Source organism: Neocloeon triangulifer, unplaced genomic scaffold, assembly GCF_031216515.1.
Source record: "Neocloeon triangulifer isolate White Clay Creek 2 clone unplaced genomic scaffold, ASM3121651v1 ptg000002l, whole genome shotgun sequence".
Taxonomy (NCBI): domain Eukaryota; kingdom Metazoa; phylum Arthropoda; class Insecta; order Ephemeroptera; family Baetidae; genus Neocloeon; species Neocloeon triangulifer.
This window is the reverse complement of record NW_026775545.1, coordinates 3,211,034-3,231,595: the sequence shown is the minus strand read 5'-3', so window position 1 is coordinate 3,231,595 and position 20,562 is coordinate 3,211,034. Positions and strand designations below refer to the sequence as shown.

Genomic DNA, 20,562 nt, shown 5'->3' with positions numbered 1-20,562 from the left:
CTGCGCAGAGTCAAAGGTCGAGAATGCGAGGGTGGCCGTATACAAGCTGTGCAATTGACGATTTGAAATTAAAGTATGAAGAATTAAGAAGGACTTGGATCCACGAAAATCTTCAAGAGACATGATCAGATTAATAGTGTACATAACTAAAGCTTTAAGCTCAATCAAATTTAATAATATTTATAAAATAATTCACATTGCAAAACTTTAATTTAAAAAAATAAAATTTTTATGATAAATTATTATTATTATTATAAAACAATTTGTAAAATTTTAAGTACATTCATTACTTAACATGCAACAAATAATCTAACATATTTTTTTTTACTTTACTTGGACAGCCATTCATGCAATTACAATCCACTATGATAAAGAAATAATTTACCGCGGAATAGATAAACCTCTTGATTGTTATTTATGTTCAAAAATTTAAAATAATTGAATATTTAAAATAAAAATCAATTACTTTCATTTCAGATTTTAAAGCAATGTAAATATATATTGAAAAAAAAACAGAAAATTATAATCAATGTGAAATCAAGTCAATTTCCCACTTTAAAATCCGTCGGTCATATGGCAAATCGAAGCGGCGCAAGAGATCTATTTTTTCCCCGTCTGCTGGCAACGAGTACAAAATTAAGTTCTCATTTGATTCGAGTGCTCGAAATCCCGCGGCCTCGGTCTGGTTGGAGGATTTATTTTTATTTTCGGCTCCATTCTTTTCCAGCTTTTTTGCGGGCGTCGATTTGGAGGGTGTGACGAATGGCAGTGACACGCTCGCCTGGGCACGCCAGAAAGAAAGAGATCATTTGCTGCTTCTGCTGCTGCCGACAGTGAACGAAAATACCTGATGGCTGCTTTATTGTGGCCGCGCAGAGCAGAGTGTCTCGATTATTAACACCTCACCAGGGATGGCTGGTGAGCCGCACGGCCGCAGACAAATTACTCTCGCACTCCAATTTATTCATCACGGCGCTCACTCTCATTTTTTTAAACGCTCGGATGCTGCCAGAACAATCGTGGGGCTCTGCAGCAGATAATTTTGCTTGATGCTTTGATCGAATGAGAAAAAATACATCTAATGTCGTCTCCAGTTTCTTTTTTTAATTTTTTAAACTGGCATTCCAAATTATAATTGCGTTTTTTTTTTAGTATCAAAATTTTTCCACAAAATTTATATCATTATTGTAGTTGCTTATTTTTCCCATTTATATTATTCCATTAAATCACATTGTTTTCATTTATAATTTATTGATAAACGATTTATTTGAAAGAAAGTGTAATTCGGAAATTGTTAGAAAGGCACCACCCTATCTACAAGCAAGAGACACAATAAGAATTATTAAATGTTTACAAAATATTTAATAACAGCACTTTTCCACAAAGATTATGCTGAAATGCAGTTGCGTGCTACACCTTGACACAACTAGTTGGAAAGAAAATCTTCCAGAAAATTTAAAATTTATGTTATAGACATTGCTCAAATTAAATAAATATAAAAATAAACAAAGACAATAAAATGCATAATAGCAAAATTAAATAAAGTAAATTAATAAAATTTAATATTTTCCCATTATTTATATACAAATTTATTTTTAAATAAAAATAATAACTGAATCACGTTGAATTATGAAATTCAGAAATTGTTTTTCATTGCTTTTTATATGGAAAGAAATGTTTAACTTTCATTTATTTTTGCTCTGCGTTGTTGTGGACACGTCTAGCATTTGTGTCCACTCTGCAGGTCCAGTGCCGTACAGTTGTTTAGAACGCAGATAAAAAAAAATTTGCGTTTGAGCGACGAGACGGGCGAGCGTGATTGAATTAATGAGCCGGACTGATTAATCACGCCGGCCGAACGACCGGTCTTGGTATAGCGCGAGTGCACAAGAATAATGAGCAGAGGTGTGTGCGCGCAAAACACCAAACACTGGCTGGAAACAAAGCGCCGAAAATGAGATCCCGAAAAGATGCCTCGGCGGTGAAAATAATTTCGAGGGAGGAGCGAGGATAACAACTATATTAGACCTGGGCCTTTTTTGTGGCCATCAAATGACTCGCCGCGTTCGAAAGTGTGTGCTAACGTGTACCACGGGGTTCCCAGGAATTCTCGCTCGCTCCCAGCTGGACGCTTTCCCGAAGCTCATCAAAACACACACCATCTCCTTTCCACTCTTGAATTCTTAATTATATCCCTCGTGAAGGTGCACTTTTTACCTCAAATTTCCTTGCGCGCCTTTTAATCAAAACCGATATGAATACCCGGGTGTTTACTTGGAAAGAGAGGGAGTGAGTTGGTTAAAAATTGTAAATTGAAAATATAATTACCTGAGTTTTTCTTTATAAAAATTATAAAAACCAAGATCAATTTTGTTGGTTATATAGAAATTCTTGCATGCACTTTTTTTTGGGATTTATTGACCAAATATTTCATAGACTAAAAAAAATTAAATCAAAAATTGTTTAACTTCTTCGCTTGCCGCAAATGAGAGAATTGAATTTTTAAGATTAAGTAGATAAATTGTATACAAATTTATAAAGATTTTCTTGAAAAGTAAATATTTAATAAATTAAAAATTTCATTGATTGATAATAATTATAACTTTTCCGTCTCTTGATGTACTTGTTTCACCTGCACTCTTTAGACCCTCAAATTCCCTGCTCAATTTCACGTTTTTTTATTCTTGGAAAACGCGCGAGCTGTATTTCGGCGGTGGTTATCACCTCTCCGCGGAGAATGCAGGTGCTGCCGGCGCAGGAAAGCGTTTTGTTCTCGCTCGCCACGCTCGTTTATTTTGGTTGTTTGGGCCCAATGATCTGTAAAAATAGCTCTTTCATCGCACCAAGGCCACGCCGCGCGTCGCCTAATTAATTACTGCCCGCTTCTCATTTACTCCAAAAGTTCTCCACGCACAGCAAAATTAATTTGTAAAATATTCTCTCACAATCAAATAAATCACTATTTAAAAAAAAGGTTTCAAAAAAATTCCAACGAGGTGAAAAATTATGGAAATGAGTTTGGCGGGCGCGAAGGAAGCGCCGGAAAATTGATGAGGCGAAACTCAGATTCTTTCTCCACCACATACAGGGTGTGCGTTTTGTCAGCAGCCTTAACGACTGCTGGCAGGTAAAGATTGAGGAAAATGATGATGAGAGGATAGTCAGCGGCAGCATCTGTTGCTCGCTGATGGCCAGGTATACCAATTAACATTGCTGATGCACCAATCATTGTGATTACGTGCCTCTGGCTGCGCCTCTCTCTCTATTTCTCTTCCATGTTGTTTTTGTTTTCACTTTTCTCTCTGTGATATTTTTCTCGCTTATGGTGCGGCTGGCGGACAAAAAAAGCGGTGGTATCGATTTTTAGCTTTTCTTGTGTGGCGAAGAAACGTTATTGATTCCCATCTGGGGAAATAAATTTTCAAAATTGATCTCAGGAAGAGAAAGAAAATTCCATTAGGACGGAGAGTGGAGAGCTGCGTAAATTATTACTCACGGCGCATTAGGTCTGAAAAGTGTTTGTGGATTTGTGTGGAAATAATGACCCTTGAAGAAGAAGTTATGGTTGAAAAAAATTTGCCATTCCAGAAGGTGATTTTTTTTCTAAATTAAAATAAATTTATTTGATTTCCTGCAATATTTATTGTTAAAAATAATATGAAACATTTTGAAAACTTTTTCGCAAGCGATTATGATAATTCACTCTTATTGTTAGAAGTTATTAATTTTTGAATACAAAAAAAAATAAAATATTTATCAAAGAATTGTATTGCCAAATAGTTGAAAATTCATATAGAATTTGTTCATCATGCTTACTAAAAGCAATTTTAAATGCCATTTTTCTAACAAAAAAAATGCATCTATTATATTCTAATATTTATTTTGCTCATTTTGTTAAACATTATTTTTTAATTTTCTCTTAAACTATTGGTTTTATTAATAATTAATATCTGTTGTAAGTTTATCTAATCTCATCCCTTAAAATTTTTAAGCATTGATCCCTTCAGAGAGTCATTATCAGCCTTTTTGTTTTAATGACCGCCCAAAGCAATTCTTGCGTAATGAGGCGGCACTGGTGGTGCGATAACAAATTTTTCCCTTTTACCCTGAGCCGAGAAAAAAAAATCAGTGGCAATAATATTAACAGCCGCGTGCGTGATAAATCATTTGTAGTAATCGGCAAGAGAGGTTCGCTTCCTGTCGACCAGGGCACACATTACCCTGACAGGGTTCGTGTTTTTGATAAGCCGCAGTTTTTAGAACCCCTCATTAAGGTCCCCTTTGAGATTCTCCGCAGCTTTTCCTGCTCAAAAACACACCGCCGAGCCAGGTCAATTTATAGAGACGGGGAAGCGCGTTATCTGCGCTAAATGCATTTGTCAGCTCGGGCGCCGCGAAACACTTGGATTAAATTTTATGAGGCCCGGCAGGAAAACATAAATAATACCGTGTTGATACCAAATTGACTGCCAACCGTGGCATCTTTATTCTGTCCTTTAACACTTTTATGATGTTTTGCTTTTCTCAACCACAAATGAGTAATGAACTGCAGTGGTCATTATGATAACATAAAATATGAATATTTAGAATTATATTAGTTAAAAATAATTGAAGCTCAATAAAATTATTGCAAGTTTAATTAAAATCGGCATCTACAATTTTTTTTTTATGTACTATAGTTTTTTGTAATTTTTTGTTAATAAGCCAGGTGGGATTTTTACTTTATAAGTCAACAGCGTCTCAATCTACAGCAAAACACGCAAGTTACGTCAACTTGTACCTGGAGTTTGTCGGTGTTTTTGAGATCGAAGGTGCGGATGCTGGCTCCATCTTACCAAAATCATCCACACTTCATCTGGACCACTCTTTCAGACTTTAGAACATGGGTTTATCATAAAATAATAAATTCGTGCTTTAGAATCAAGTAAAAAATAAAAATAATTTGAGAAAAAAATACGATATTTTAAATAAAAAAAATGTAAAAATAATTATCTGACAAAAATAGTAAATATAACAAATAAATTTTTCACCATAATACATAATATTGCAAAATTGATTTGCTAATTTTGACCCAATTTTTTTCTCAATCTGCTTGGACCAATTATATTTAAGCATAGCAAAATAAATTACTCTCAACAAATCAACCATGCGCGTATTGACGATTTACATTTTTGATTGCTGGGATTTATTGATCATGGAGCTGAAAATTCCGGTGATTGTTAAACCAGTTAATTGAAATAAATATTTATGACAAGGCCGGTATGTATTGAAGCACGCGAAAAAGTCACATGCTACCCAGACGACGATCTAAATCTCTTCCGAAAACCAGTTTTTGCTACGGCGCCGTTTTTTGCTCAGCAACAAAAACGCACGTGACGCGCAAACGGTGTGTGCCGCGCAGATCGCGAGGTATGCGAATTGCCACCAGACCGAAAGCTGCTCCTGAGCTGCTCCGTCTATAGCCTTGCTTTAAGTCGTTAGTGCAAATAAGACGAGCGCAAAGACTTGGGCTCTTGTCGAATGCTGCGACCGAGGTATTTGACAGCACACAAACTTTTCTCTCAAGCGGCGGCGGTTCATCTTGATTGTGCCAAAATCTAGGTAAATTTCAATTTTTACTGCTTGCTTTAAGAATTTGGCGTTGGTCAGCGTCAAGGTGAGGTGTACCTTTGTAAGCTCATTTGTATGCTTGCGACGAAATAAACAGATGTTTTGGGCGTTGCAAAAGTATATTTGATTTCTCTTTGTTCCGAGTAGAGTCAGAATCAGCCAAAGTTGGTTTAAAATGTGGTAAAAAGTCTAAACTCACAGTGTGTTTTATGTTATTTAAAAAATTCATGTAAAATAAATATTAACAAACTCTAATTTAAGGGGGGGGGGGGGGGAAATAAAATTTAAAATCTCAAATTTTTAATGAAAATTATTAACACAGATTTAGGCAAAGAAATGGGAAAAATTGCGGAATTAATTTATATAAATCTATTAAACAAGTTTCCAAATTGATTTTATTTATTTTAGCAGATTGTTAACATTTAAAAAAAATGTTAAAAAAAAAACATTAAAAATTGTACAAATTTTTATAAAATAATATTTCACATAAAAAAATTAAAGTAAAATTATGCAAGTAAGTGAGGCCTTGCTTAAAAATCTCTAAAAATTTGCACAAATGATGTCCTTGCAAGGAAATCAAATAAATGTTTTAAAACTTATTAGGGTCATTTCAATTGTTTTTTAACCTTACTGCGCCAAAACAATTTAAATTATATAAAAAACCAATAGAAAAATGGTTTGGAAACCAGAATGTTTTTTTTTTTATATAAAATATGGTCACTTTTCAGTCACTGCCATGGCTGAGAATGGAAATGGAAGCAACGGAAAAAGTTCAGGAAGCTCTGACGGTTCTCCACCTAGCGAAAGCTCTGATCTCCTGATGCCATCAAAAGCTTCCGCAAATTATGAGGCTATCAAAACAGGAGCCGATCTAGAGCGGCAGATTATAGAGGTTGGCACAATAAGAATAATGTTTTACAATTTTAAATGTTGATTTAAATGCTACAGGACCTGCTTCGACGGCAGCCGCAAATGGTCACCACCAACTGGTGGGCAATTTTGCTCACGGTCATTTCCGGTGTGAGCTTCACATGTTCGTCTGCTCTGGTCAAAGGACTCGACATGATCGACCCAATGGAGTTGCTTGCCTTAAGGGCAATAATTCAGCTCATAGCCATCTTCCCTTTTATAATTTACCTCCGAAAAAATCCTTTCGGACCGCCTGGAATGCGGGTCTATATGTTTTTGCAAGTAAAGCAAATAAATAAGTAATTGCTGAGATAAATAATTTACTGATTTTTTTTCCAGGGAATTGTAGGTGGTTTGACACTTGTGACGTTTTTCTTTGCTACCAGAGAACTGCCATTAGGGGACGCCACGACTGTGATGTACAGTTCTCCAATATTTGTTGTGCTAATGTCCTCCGTGTTTCTGAAGGAAGCGTGCGGATTTTTTCGCACTTTCGTCATTTTCTTACTCATGACTGGTGTCATTCTCGTCCTGCAGCCACAAATATTTTTTCAAGAGGTAAAATTTTGAATTTTTAGCAACTTTATTATATTGAAAGCTAAAATCTTCCACACAAATTTATTGTTTTGGAAAAAAATTTTAAATTTAAAAAAAAAACTAATTTCAATTTATTAATATATTATGTTTTAATCCTGCATAATTTTGTGCAATTTTTACGAGCATTTTTAATTGTGCTGTAATTTTGTATATTCAAATTAAGAGTAAATAAATTGTAAGAAGAATAAAAATAAAGTAAGAAGAATAAGTCTGTGTCAGATGATCTGAAACATTTGTGTGGTGTGATCATAACTACTATAGCTTCTGTTTACCACAACTGCACAACAGTACTGCGGTTTGGCTTTATTCGGTATTTTTACCAGGGTAAAAAAAATTACATTTTCATTGATGCCATGCCAACTGCCATGCGGAAAATTATATCTCTTTAATTTTCAGGACGCAGAAAATTGGAACGTGCTCGGATACACCGCCGCTATTCTCTGCGCCTTTTTCACTGGCATCAACATTGTTCTGATGCGCAAATGCAAAGAAGTGCATTTCTCATTCCTTGTTCTGCACTTCAGCGTTTGGTCCTTGGCTATGGCGATTATTTTGGATTTCACGCCTGGGCCATGGGATTTGGAAGGCAATCTTTTAGACTCTGACTACATAGAGTGGATTTTGGCCACCCTGGCTGGAGTTACAGGACTCTTTGGTCAAGTCTTTTTGACCAAAGCGTTGAGCATGGAAGGCGCTGGAAAAGTGGCAGTCACAAGATCTTTGGATATTGTTTTAGCTTTTGCAGTTCAGGTCAGTTAAAAAATTTCACGAATAAAAAAATTATTAAATTACAATTCAGGTATTATACTGGGAACAAATTCCTGGTTGGATGTCAATTTTGGGCGCAATTTTGGTTTGCATCAGCGTCGCCGCAATTGGCACCGAAGAGCAAATCAACCGATTCGCGGCCACGATTCCTTGACTTTTACCAACGTGTTCATGAGCAACAAAATTTTAATTGCATTCCTGTTACCAATCTTTTCAATTTGTAAAATAAACATGATAGTTCTATAGTTCTTAATTAATTACTGCGTGTTAAATTTACTCTTAATACCCTAAGTCAACACACTGGTAGAACAAGTGTTCTAAAATAAAATTAATCCAGTACTTGATAACCTTGATGCTTTGATATAAATCTAAATTGCCACCTGAGCCTTGCTTCTGGGGTTAATAAATCAAAGCACTGTGTTTGAAAAAAAAAATCGTGCGCAGTAACAATTATTCTCTTTCTTGAAAAAACTTCCTTGTAATGCAAACTCGAGGTATAAAGAAAAAAAAAATAATGCTGCTGAACCCACACTTCCTTCATTAGCAAAATAATTTATTTGGTAATTAATTGACAAACTTATTTGACCATTTCAAAGCAATTTTGTTGGCATGTGTTCCCCACGCGTTTTATGAATCCTCTCAGCCTTCTCTCTGGTTTTATATTACTCTGTAATTTATTTGCTTACATTTATACGTGCCAGAAATTTGTTATATAACCCTTTAAGCAGCCACCTAACTTGCAGACCACATGCTTTACGCACCGAGTTATGCTAATTTTGCAAGGACTATTATACTTTCGTTCAAACGTGATATGGAGGTAGCTCGAGTGAAAAAACGCTCACACCCATGCGATGCACAGTGTTGGTGGTGAAAAAAGGCCACGTGAGTTTTGGTCGGGAGTAAAAGGTCCATTTCAGTGGCTTGCTTGTATCCCACTTTTCAGATACCTTTCGTCAGGTCAACTCTGCCGAGAATTGGGCTCCAGCCAGCATACTAAGGAGGTTCATCGCGAAAACAAACATGGGCATTAAGAAAGGTAATCTAGCATTGAGATCTCGTACCAGTGTCGTTGCTACTTGCGTCTTTCCTGTTACGTAACAATACATACTAATTAATTTTGTGTGAAAATGAAATAAGCCATTAAATTTGAAAAAAAAAAATGTAAAACATTGACAGGATTAATTAAGAGTAAAATTTATGAAACTATCTACAATAGTAAGAGCAGGTTCATATTTAAATTTAAAAAAAAAAATTATCGTAAACATAACTTAAATAATAAATTTAATGGAATTAAAATATTAATAAAGACAAAAATTAAGTTTTAGTTCTGTTAATAAAAACAAGCCTATCATATTTTAAAAGATTTAAATCTGGAGCGATAAAATGAAGATTATAATTATTTTAATGAGTATTTTCCAGCATACACAAAAAAATTATTTCACCATAAACCATAACAAAGACTAAAAGTAAGGCTCTCTTCCGCCATGTATAAAGATGTACTTGATCAATGCAATATTAATATAAAGCCTGAGGAAAAATTGTTAAAACTTTGAAAAATAATAATAATAAAACAAAATAATTTTAAGTAAATATACTAATGATTTTTTAATTACGGAGCTAAATTATGTAATGTTTAGAATGGTTAAGTTTATTTATGTAACATTAATGAAAAATTTTAAAAGGTTCATATTTTCAAATTACTCTATAATTACATTAATTTAGCATCTCATGAATCAATTTAAGAACCTGATATTATAATTTAAAAGAGTTACTTCGGCATAGTTATCATTAGAATTCCTGTCATGCTCTCGGATCGCTTTCATTGACATGCATTTCATTTGCATAATTTAATAAATTGTAAGTCTTCACCTATCATCACCCTCATTGGTGTCAAAGTCTTATTTTTTTATTAATTAATGTCACACCAATACTAACTATCCACTTTGAAACAGAATATGTTTCCTTAGCACTTTTTTTTTGCTTAAGCCACATCCAGCCACATCAAAGAGTCACGGGACTCGATCTGTTGCGTTGGAAGCAAAAAATGTTGCTTAAAACTGCCTCTTTTTTTTGCATAAGGAACATTCAAGGCGAAGAAAAAAACTCGACGTCAATTATAACCGTCATGTGATTTTTCCACTGGGAATGTATTTTGTATGCGGCCCAAGTGGGTTTAAACTGACGAAAAGTAGAGAGCAAAAAATCTTGGCCACGATCAACTTTCTATGTGGCGGGTCGGTTTATTTATTCAACCAATTAAGCGATAAAATGTAATGAATTCTACTAGCATGCGCGGTACACGATTTACAATAAATTAAATTAATTATTTAGGATTATAGTGGAAAAATTTTTAAAATAAAAATCTATTATAGTGGTGGACAACAGCAGCTCTCCAAATGGGTCAGCAAGTGAACGAGAATCGTTAAGCTCAGGAAAATCTACGCAGTCTAATTATTCCACAATAGCCGCGGATCTTGAAGTTGCTCGAAAAATTAAAGAAGTAATAATTTTTTTAATAACCTAACAAGTTTGTAATTTTTATCTTAATGATTAATATAGGATCTGGGACCACCTGTGCCATTCCATACGAATTGGTGGGCAATTTTGCTCACGTTCCTATCCGGAGTGAGCTTCACCCTTTCGTCGGGCTTGGTCAAAGGTATCGAGCTCATCAACCCAATGGAGCTGCTCGCCTTGCGGTCGGCGATTCAGATCTTTGCCATGGCGCCGATGATTGCGTGCAAATTAATCAACCCGTTCGGCCCACCTGGTTACAGACTCTACCTGTTGCTGCAGGTAAATTTACTTAATTAATAATTGAAATTCAATACCCGTCCATCTACAGCACATAGAAATTCCAAATTTATTAAAAATGATAAAATAATTTTTGTTTATTTGTTTCAGGGCTTTGTTGGTGGCATCACATTAGTAGCCCTGTTTGTTGCCTTCAGAAAATTGCCTCTTGGAGACGCAACGTCAATAATTTTCAGCGCACCGATTTTTGTGATGCTCATGTCCTTTATTTTCCTCCGAGAACCTTGCGGCACTTTTCGTTTTATAATCGCCTTCCTCCTCATTACTGGAGTGATTCTAGTCTCCAGGCCTCCGTTTATTTTCAACCAGGTAATTTGTAGGCTATTCTTTTTTTATAATTATTTGTATTGTTGGTACAGGGTGACCCTGCCGTGACCTACGACTACGACATTGTTGGGTACTCCTCGGCCGTGCTGGGCGCTTTATTTTCCGCGGTAAACATCGTGTTGATGCGGAAATGCAAAGATGTGCATTTTTCGGTTTTGATCCTCTACTTCAGCGTTGGCTCTTTTGTGATTTCACTCGCCCTGTCCTTCATTGAAGGCCCATGGACGCTCGGCGGCAGTTTGTGGAACACGCCTCTCATCGAATGGGGCTACGGGAGTCTTGTCGGCGTGACCGGACTGCTCGGCCAAGTGCTCTTGGTCATCGCCCTCAATATGGAGGGCGCGGGTAAAGTGGCTGTGACGCGATCTTTGGACATCGTTTTGGCCTTTGTCCTTCAGGTAATCTTTCTCAGGAATTTAATTTTGAATTTATTTTTGTGTGTTTTTCATAGGTTTGTTACTGGGGCCAATTTCCAGACATTATGGGTTCCGTCGGATCCGTTTTGATTTGCATTTGCGTTGCCGCGATGGGGGTTGAAGAGCAGTTCACCCTTTTGTGTCCCGACTCGTGGCCATGCTGTCTTTACAGCTGGTAAAATTTATTATGCCATGAATTTCTGTTTGATCTTAAATAATGATAAGGTTGTCCATAAAAATAACGTTCATTTATTAGATGGTAAGAAAATTATTTTAACAAAAATGAAAATGGTTGTAAAAAAAATGAAGAGAAATTTTAGTTTGAATTTTTCTTTTTATCTAATATTATAAAGAAAAAAATGCTTTTCAACATAGCAAGTGCAAAATGCGCCTTATATTTTACAAATGAACAAGAGTTGCTATGACAAGCCAAATGAGGTAAGAAATAGCAGCGCTGGTTAAATAAATATCCATATTGTGCAACAATGTTATGTCAATTATTAAAAATGTACAACTTGAAGTTATTAAAAAACACAAATTTCAATAATAAAAAAATTATTCTTTTTTGTTTAAATCAATTACTTTTTTTTTAACAAACAACTGCATTTTGCATTATGTGCAACCAATAAAATAGATTATTTTTCTCATTCGCGATCACTTTCAAGTGCCGCGCGTGTAATCAAATCTATGTTGGCAGCCGTCTAAGTAAACAAAGCAGCTCGAGACCCTTCTCTCTGGCTCCAGATAACGGCGAGTGCGATTGAATTCACGGTCTCGTCTTTAGATTGTTGCGCAGACTTGGGGCAGATTCTTCACTGCGCGGGGAATGCGTGCATTTTAATGAGCGCGGGATTATGTTTCACACAGAAAATGTATGCGCGGTGCGCGAGTGTCTCTGAATGAGTGGATGGCAAAATGAGCGTGACGCCGAGAGGCCGCAGGTGCGACGGATTAAAAACCACAGAGAGAAGCGATCGCGGGAATAAGTGGAACACTCTGCGGCAGTCGCTTTGCAAACTCTAGTCGGGAGAGAATGGCTCTACCTGGGGGCCCGCTGCTGCCTCCGCCGCCGCCCCCATACACCACCGCGAAAGATGAGCTCGAGGTGCTGATCACTTCGACCTACATGCCAAATTACTCGTCTACTAGAAAGGGAAGTTCTTCCGATTGCGAAATAAAAACCGAGATCAGGAGGAAGATACTAAAGGTTCGTTCGTTTTTTTTTTTTTTTTTAATTTTCTAGTTTTTTTTTTTTTTTAACAGAGTATATTTTTTTGTCCGTGCCTTGAAATTGCAATCGAAAAAGTTGAAGCTCAAATTTTTAATATTTTACCCTACTGGTTTCAATTTCAAAAGGATTAAATTCAATAATGAGGTGAATGAATCACGTGCTTCGGCGGATCGTAAGGCGCGAATTTCGTCATCAAACTTGCATGCGAGAGGGAGGTCATTTTTTATGCAGCACAATATTACCAATAGCCACAATCTGTCACTTGAGGTTTATAACACTTCATTACAGCGATAATATTTTTCATATAAGTCGGAAAGTCACTTGCTGCGCGCTGTCAAACTGCACTTTCTTGTATCTAACAGCTTTTAATTTATTAATCCTAATGCAAGTTCTTTAAATAAAGAAAACATTATTTAAGTGTGCGATGTTTAAAATATGTAAATCTTTGAGCATGACAAGCGTAAATTTAAGTAAGAGGCAAGTTGGCTCGTCCGGTTTAACTCGATGTTGTATCAGGCCTGAATTATTAAACCTCTGCGCTGCATTAAATTGAGCAAGGTCAATGCTGCGGAACATTGAGTCACACCCAGCATTGTTTTCAAGACGATAAAAAGAATAAACTGAGCCTATTTATTTTTTAAGGAGTAATATTTTAACAAAATTTTAATAATTTAAAATAAGTTTAAAAAAATTTGATGAATATAAAATTTAAAAAAAAAAAATGCAGATATTTTCGTGAATTTTTGATGCATATTATAATTTTTTTTAGGATTTAGGTCCCCCGAGGCCAACAAAGACAAACTGGTGTGCCATACTCCTCGCATTTTTATCAGGTGTGTTTTTCACCCTGTGTTCAGCCCTCGTCAAGGGTTTAAAGTCAATAGCACCCATGGAACTTTTGGTGCTCAGATCTTGTGTCCAAGTGAGCGCAATGCTGCCAATTGTAGCTTACAGAGGGAGAAACCCTTTTGGACCCTCTGGATTGAGGCTCCTTTTAGTTTTACAGGTACTTTTAATTATTTACTAATAAATATTTTAGTAAATAATTTACTTTTTTTATCCGATTTTCGCAGGGCATAGTTGGTGGCCTCACCCTCGTATTGCTGTTCTTTTCATTCCGAAGGCTTCCCTTGGGAGATGCTACCTCAATCATTTTCAGCTCACCAGTGTTTGTGCTTTTGCTCTCTTTCATTTGTCTCAGAGAGCCTTGCGGATTTTTCCGCACACTTGTAGTGTTCCTCCTCGTCACAGGAGTTGTGCTCATTGCACAGCCACCTCTCATATTTCGAAACGTAATAAAAATTTATGATAATTTTTTGTTTTAAAGAAAATTAATATTATTTCAACATATTTTTAACAGGGTTCTGTTGAACAATATGACGGTTTGGGCTACTTGGCCGCCGTATGTGGAGCGCTTTTTACCGCCATCAACATTGTAGTGATGCGTCGATGTAAAGAAGTGCACTACTCGATTTTGGTTTTGCACTTTAGCATTTGGTCGCTGCTGATCGCCGGAATTTTAACGCAAATTCACGGACCTTGGACCTCAGGCGGGCATTTATATTACGCATCTCTGGTACACTGGGGCCTTGCTCTCCTCATCGGAGTCACGGGACTACTTGGACAGGTTCTTTTAGCGCGTGCTCTCAGCATGGAAGGCGCTGGCAAAGTGGCAGTCACGAGATCACTAGATATAGTGCTCGCTTTCATTCTCCAGGTATAGTGTTATTGGCTTAACTATAATTTAAATCTCTACAGCCTATTTTGACACAATGAAATCAATATAAATTTTTCAAGGTGGCGTTTTGGGGTGAGGTCCCCGACTGGAAAGGCGCTCTAGGAGCTGTTTTGGTGTGCGTTTGCGTAGCGGCTATGGGTGCAGAGGAGCAACTTACGCGGGCAGCTGCTACAATCCCATGAGTCTCTCAAATAAAATTAAGCACCTCTTACTTTGATTTAAATTTCTTTTTAGACCCGAGTAATAAAAATTATTATTTATTAACATTGAATTTTTTCGGTTTTTTTTTTAAGAAATTAAAATTTCCAATGACTGAATTGTAAAACTTCAAATAACTTTGTATAATAAAGAATAATATTATTATTCCTATTCATCACTTCAAAGAAAAATGCTTAACTTCTGACCTACCTTGTGATGTCTTGATTTTGTGTTGAATTTAATGGTCTTTTGGGAACACAAAGTTGAATCCTGTTTATTCAATAATCAATATTTCATGTGACTTTGTATAGTTAATGAATAATATACAACCTTTAAAGGACATAGAAGCAATATCGTCTCCGAGAGAAATGCTTTGATGGGTTCCTTCGCCGAGGCAAGTGGAAATTCGGGGTGCAGCAACAGTTCCCAAGGCTCCACAAATGGTCTCAACAAAGGTTTCCACATCTCTTGCTGGGCTGAGTGTTCGTTTAAAATTTGCTTGACGATTGGACAACTTGTTATCAGGTAAATTAGAAATTGATGAGCTGAGAAGTGTCATTTCATCGAAAGGATTTGCTTCAAGCTCCTCATCACTCTCGTCCAGTCTGATAATAGTATAAAATATGAGAATAAAAATTTAATGCATTGTACTTTGAATACTCAATGTCAAAGTTAATTATTGGCATAGGATAGTCCAAAATATATTTCTTCGTAGTTGAAGTAGCAGCGTTGGCATTAGCTACAGGTGGAGAGTAAATTGGACTATATGAAGGACTTCCTATTGAAGACCCATTCTGCTGTGTAGAGGGAGGTGTAAATTCAGTATCCATGGTCTCTGGTTCATCATTAGCTATCTGAGGGTTGGTAGTGTTCACAGGCTGCATGCATTTGTCAAGGATGAATTTTTTCATTGTAGGGCATCCCGAATCATTTTGTTGACCCTACAATATTAATGCATGCCTGCTTAGAGTTGAACATTTCTTGTTTTATAATGCAGATAAATACAGTGGAATAATATAGCCCCTTAAAAATCAATATTTATGCAACCTGCTCAACGCGGCTGTAAACATGACTGCATAAGGTCTTACAAGAGAATTAAATAAATCCTTACCACTTTTCTTCCTAAGGTTTTGATGATTGGAAACTTAGGGACTAATTTGAATTTCTCAAGAGTTTGGGTGCTGATTGAAGGTTTTCTTTTCTTGGGTTCTGCAGCTTTCTCTCCATTGGCAGGAGTTGTTTTTGCGGCCAGGCGCTAACCAAGGGTTTTTTACTTATTAAGACTAATTACAAGATTTTGTACCTTCTTTGCTGGTGTCTTAGTATTTTGGCTTTTTGTTGGCTTTTTTACAACTTTAATTTTGGAAAAATGAAAAATATTTTTTTAATAAAACACCAAATTATACCTTTACTTGAAGGCTCTTCTTCTTGTGTAGGCTTTGCAATCTTTTCATTGGTGGCTCTACCAGGAAGTTCTATCTTGACCACATCCTCTTTGTCAATTCCAACTAAATTCATTTGGTACTTTTAATTGCTTTTAACTTGTTTCTCAAAAATAAAATTGAAAACAAAAATTACCCCATGACTCGCTGACAATATTTGCAACAAGCTCAACTTCACAATTATCTTCGTTTCCCACAATGTCATAGTGAGTTGCAAATGTGTAGGTATTTCTTATAAGGTAAGCATCACTAAAAAAAAAAATGATTTTATAATAAATATTTTGAAAATAATACATGTTCTCTTACGTAATTTTTTCTGAGTAAATAACCTTATTATTTGTCCTATCGGCTAGAAGAAGAAGGCAAAAATGTCTGGCACCAGCAGTTTTTCCTTGACGAAGATTTGCTACATTTGCAAGGCTACATGTCACTTCTAGACTAACAGTTTTTGAATTTATTTTGATGCATTTGAGGTTCAGATTGTAATCTGGAAGACGAGCAGCTAGAGTGATGAAATGGTTGCCTCGAGCTGTGCCGATTCCCATAATCTATGAAGAATAACAATTAACTTTAACAAAATCATGCACTAAAAATCCCCACCCTTTCAAGATCCCTGGGGTTGGAGTCTCGAATGGCTTTGAACGACGTTTTGCCACCTGCCGCTAAATTTTCAGCATACTTTGGGCCGATGCCGTCAAACTGCTTTGCAATCAGTGAAGAATCAGGCCACATTGATTTTTCAATACTCTTGGCCACAAGAAGTGAGTTCAAGACAGATTTGTAATCATCAGCTAGTTTGCACCTTGTATACTCATCAAGGCCTTAAAAATTTAAGATTTCAATTATTCGTAAGTTGAATATCATTATAAAATACTTACAGCGCGCAACTCTTTGTGCAACTCTCAAAATTTTCATCGATTCCTGCTGAAGCGCAATGTCCTGATGGTTTAGACCTCCCAAGGTAGCTTGGATCACCACAAACACTTTCGATTCCAAACTTTGCACTTTACCAGAAATTTTGAATCTGATTGCTTTATTCAGTTCATTCAAAGTGCGTTTTTCCACCACTCGCAGTTGGTACTCTTTAAATTCTTCACATTTTGACAAAACTTGCAAGAATTCTTCAATGCTCATTCCACTGGTGACATTCTAAAATTAGAAAAAGTAAATAATTAAAATCGTGTTCGTATCAATTATAAGCACCTCAATAAAAAGCTTCATGCTCTGCAGGCTGAGGCAGTACTTGGCCATGATCTTTCCTGCGTCAGTAGGCTCTACGTTATTGCCATTCATCACCACAATTCCACAGCTTGACAGTGCTTTCATTTCTTTTAGGCAGATGTCTTTATTTTAAATATAATAAATAAATAAATAACTATTATATTTCATCCAATTGATTCTACTCACTGTTCAGGTGCGTTTCCACTTTGTTATCATCAGGCAGGTTGTACGACTTAGGATGCTTTGTTGCTCTGATGTAAAGAAAAGTAGACCTCAGCCAAGACATAGCCAAATTTACGTTTGTAATAGTCTCCAGAACAACCTCCGCATTCAAGTGCTCTGCTAAGTGCCTGTGCAGTGTGCTCTCGATGGGTTGGTTTCCTCCAATCAACCGCTCGTACTTGTACTAAAACATAATTATTACAATTTTTTTATACATAATGAAAACAACTTGTTAAACCTTTTGATTCTGCTTTGTCATTATCACTGCAGTAGCTGATGTGTCAAATTGGGGCCTCCCTGCTCGGCCCATCATTTGCAAAATTGAACCCTCGCTATATTCTGTGTAGGAGCCCCCAACATACTGCTCTGTAGATTTGATCACCACAAGATGAGCAGGAAGATTCACTCCCATTGCTAAACGGGATTTATAAAGTGATTTATTTTTGGAATATGGCTGGAATATGGTTTTTGCAAACCGAGAGTTGAAGTGGAGACCAAAATTGGGAGAAAGCCATTCCTGAAGAGGTTCTCGACTAGCATTCTGTCCATTTTGTGCATTCCAGCATGGTGTGCGCCTATTCCTCGAATCAGCATATCTAAAATTACCAAGTTATGCATACATTTTCGGCTTCTTAGTAAAAAATAATTTTAGACATTACCACTGATTTTTTTATCAACTAGCTTTTCCTTTGCTTTCTGTATTTCCTGCCTATAACGTGGAGTCAAAGTCAGGGACACCTCTTTGACGAGAACTGACACTGTTTGCGTCACACCTTTCCTTGTGCTACAGAAAATCTAAACCAATTTTTTTCATTAAAATAAATATTTATAAAAATAAATTAATAATACCAGGCTAGGTTTTCCATCAGAGTGTTTGATGAGGACTTCCTTGAGTTTATAGTTCAACTGCATGTCAAATCGAAATGGAGACCATCCAGGTCTGCTGTCGTAGCCATATACAACTTTTTTTAACTTGACTGGCCTCTGGTCCTCAGAAATACTAAAATTATATTATATTTTCTTTTAAATACCAAAATGAAAAAACCGACATTTACCTAAATGACATCGGTTCCAATTTGCTCCTAACTCCAAGCCACTTGGTAATGTCCTCAACATTAGGAATTGTGGCGGACACCGCTAAGAACCTAATGCCTTCTACACCATAAGTCTGTGCCTTGTTTTCAAGCTCCAAGCTCAATTGCACAGTTTTCATTCTGCTTACAACAGCCTCCAAAATAGGGCCTCTTCTGTCCTCATTCAGAAGATGAACCTTTTCCAAAATTAAATGCAAAATTAACTACATAATTTTTTTGCAGTGGTTTATTCTGATTCATAGTGATTGTGTATTTTAATTTTGTAACAGTTATTTTTTTGCAATATTTTAATAAATGCGGGGAAAAGTAGATAAATTATTTTATATACCTACATGAATGTTGCATATTAAGATTAAATCCTAAATTTAAAATATTTACCTCATCGATCAAAATAAGTTTGACATGCTGGACCAGGGCTTTGTTATCCTTCCATCGACGTGTCATCGAGTCCCACTTTTCAGGAGTGGTGAGAATGATTTGGTGCTCACGAAGCGCAGAATTGTACTTCAGCTCCATATCCCCCGTAACCTCAGTGCAGGACAGTCCAAGTGGTCCAAATTTTTCTGTCCAATCGGTTTGTCTCTCAGAGCATAACGCCTTGACAGGAGCCACTGCAAGGGCAAAGAAAAAATATTATCGGCACAAGAATTATGATTTTATGATGAAACCTTACTGTAAACAATTTTATAATCTTTCCAAGCAGGACATTTCTTTTCAATTTGCATCAGCAGCCTCACAATTGCAAGTTCAAAAATTGCAGTTTTTCCCGAGCCAGTCGGAGCAGCAACTACAATCGGTCTATCTACTCTTAAAAAAATTAAAAATATTTTCAGTTTTTTTTTACACAAACCAGAGTTTAAGACAGAATCCAATACACGAGACTGCACAGAGTTGAAGCAAGGAATGCTCTTGAATACAGATCTGTATCGAGGAGCTAAATATCTTTTGTTAAGTAAAATGTGTTATTTTTATACTTAAATTAGCTCACGTAACATTGAAACACTGCAAAGGCTGTTAACCAAAGGTCTAAATGAATTTTGGGTATGAACTTGAAGTATTTTTTCATTTTCTGGCATTTCCATGATTTCGCTGGAATAAATTTTTATAAATTAAATTGTTATTAGTGACTTAATTTAAAAATTTACTTTGGTTCAATGTCAAAGAAGCTTTCATTGGCATCCTCTGAAGATAAATAGCCACTTTCATCAGGATTTTCGGCAAAGGTTTCATTTCGCTGACTGCTGCAGAATAAATCCAAGGATGACGATCCATCAAAAATGTAGTTGTCGTCAAATTCCTCTCCATTTTTGCTGTAATTGGTGTGACGAAGCCTGCTTATGTTAGCAGGACCAAATAATTCATCATCAGGGTATTGTTCATCGCAGTATCCGCCATGAGAAGGTAAGTCTTCTTCTTCCAGTTCTTCCTCTTCATTGTACAAGTCGCTTGCAAGGTTCATGTTGGAAATGGAACTTGCCTAAAAAAATGAAGAAAATACATTATAATTATGGAAGAAATATAGCAATACACAATTTTTTTTAAACATACACAGGAATTTTTACATTATATTAATTAAAAGAATTAAGGAGCGAACAACTATATATAACCATTTTAGGAAATCCCAATATTTCATTGTCTGAATTATCATTCCAGAAATTTCTATTTTCCGTGAGGTTTTGCGAACGCTGGTTTTGCCACATTGCAGTTCTAAAATTATATATTATTATAATAACCCTTGAAAATAAGGAATATTTCAATAAATAATGTGTAGTGTATTTGAACAGTCTAGAAAGGAGAGAGAGAGAAGAGAGCACCGCAGATCTCTGAATCTCTCATCCAGAAATGAAAATGAATGACGTAATATGAACCGCACCGCTATGTACTGTACTCATGTAGCATGCATGACGAGACTCGAGAGACGAGAGAGGAAAAAATAAAAATATTCCTTTACCGCCTAAACTTGCCTAAACTTGTT

At 36.1% G+C, this 20,562-nt stretch overlaps 4 protein-coding genes across 7 annotated transcripts; 3 read left to right on the top strand and 1 right to left on the bottom strand.

Annotated features, from left to right (window-relative positions):
• The first annotated feature begins 5,383 nt into the window (after nt 1-5,383).
• Nucleotides 5,384-8,135, top strand: LOC132205030 (solute carrier family 35 member G1-like). Its single transcript, XM_059633847.1, has 6 exons — nt 5,384-5,601; nt 6,339-6,502; nt 6,559-6,801; nt 6,859-7,077; nt 7,513-7,866; nt 7,916-8,135. The coding sequence occupies exons 2-6, from the start codon at nt 6,347-6,349 to the stop codon at nt 8,036-8,038; spliced, it is 1,095 nt and encodes a 364-aa protein (XP_059489830.1). The 5' UTR covers nt 5,384-5,601; nt 6,339-6,346; the 3' UTR covers nt 8,039-8,135.
• A 585-nt stretch (nt 8,136-8,720) lies between these two features.
• Nucleotides 8,721-12,086, top strand: LOC132205074 (solute carrier family 35 member G1-like). The gene is made up of 7 exons (XM_059633932.1): nt 8,721-8,766; nt 8,828-8,920; nt 10,257-10,384; nt 10,444-10,680; nt 10,789-11,007; nt 11,058-11,423; nt 11,477-12,086. The coding sequence occupies exons 1-7, from the start codon at nt 8,736-8,738 to the stop codon at nt 11,618-11,620; spliced, it is 1,218 nt and encodes a 405-aa protein (XP_059489915.1). The 5' UTR covers nt 8,721-8,735; the 3' UTR covers nt 11,621-12,086.
• Nucleotides 12,087-12,237: 151 nt separating this feature from the next.
• On the top strand, nt 12,238-14,700 carry LOC132205080 (solute carrier family 35 member G1-like). The gene is made up of 5 exons (XM_059633937.1): nt 12,238-12,648; nt 13,442-13,678; nt 13,746-13,964; nt 14,033-14,389; nt 14,470-14,700. Exons 1-5 carry the CDS (start codon nt 12,475-12,477, stop codon nt 14,590-14,592), a joined length of 1,110 nt encoding a protein of 369 aa, XP_059489920.1. The 5' UTR covers nt 12,238-12,474; the 3' UTR covers nt 14,593-14,700.
• A 116-nt stretch (nt 14,701-14,816) lies between these two features.
• LOC132205111 (probable ATP-dependent DNA helicase HFM1) lies at nt 14,817-20,254 on the bottom strand. 4 transcript variants are annotated; one of them, XM_059633986.1, is made up of 23 exons: nt 20,195-20,254; nt 19,733-20,064; nt 19,576-19,676; nt 19,438-19,521; nt 19,261-19,389; nt 18,966-19,198; nt 18,549-18,763; nt 18,343-18,493; nt 18,153-18,288; nt 17,970-18,089; nt 17,732-17,907; nt 17,458-17,677; nt 17,254-17,393; nt 16,929-17,199; nt 16,651-16,871; nt 16,357-16,598; nt 16,187-16,299; nt 16,015-16,116; nt 15,912-15,961; nt 15,720-15,863; nt 15,269-15,549; nt 14,939-15,213; nt 14,817-14,878 (listed from the first exon to the last, which is right to left on the bottom strand). In XM_059633986.1, the coding sequence occupies exons 1-23, from the start codon at nt 20,195-20,197 to the stop codon at nt 14,847-14,849; spliced, it is 3,771 nt and encodes a 1,256-aa protein (XP_059489969.1). In that variant the 5' UTR covers nt 20,198-20,254; the 3' UTR covers nt 14,817-14,846. The 4 variants fall into 4 exon arrangements, 2 of the variants coding, with proteins under 2 accessions (XP_059489969.1, XP_059489970.1); XM_059633987.1 differs by lacking the exons at nt 14,817-14,878; nt 14,939-15,213; nt 15,269-15,549 and adding an exon at nt 15,645-15,668 and having other exon boundaries at nt 15,723-15,863; XR_009442663.1 differs by lacking the exons at nt 14,817-14,878; nt 14,939-15,213; nt 15,912-15,961 and having other exon boundaries at nt 15,409-15,549.
• Between the last annotated feature and the right edge of the window lie 308 nt (nt 20,255-20,562).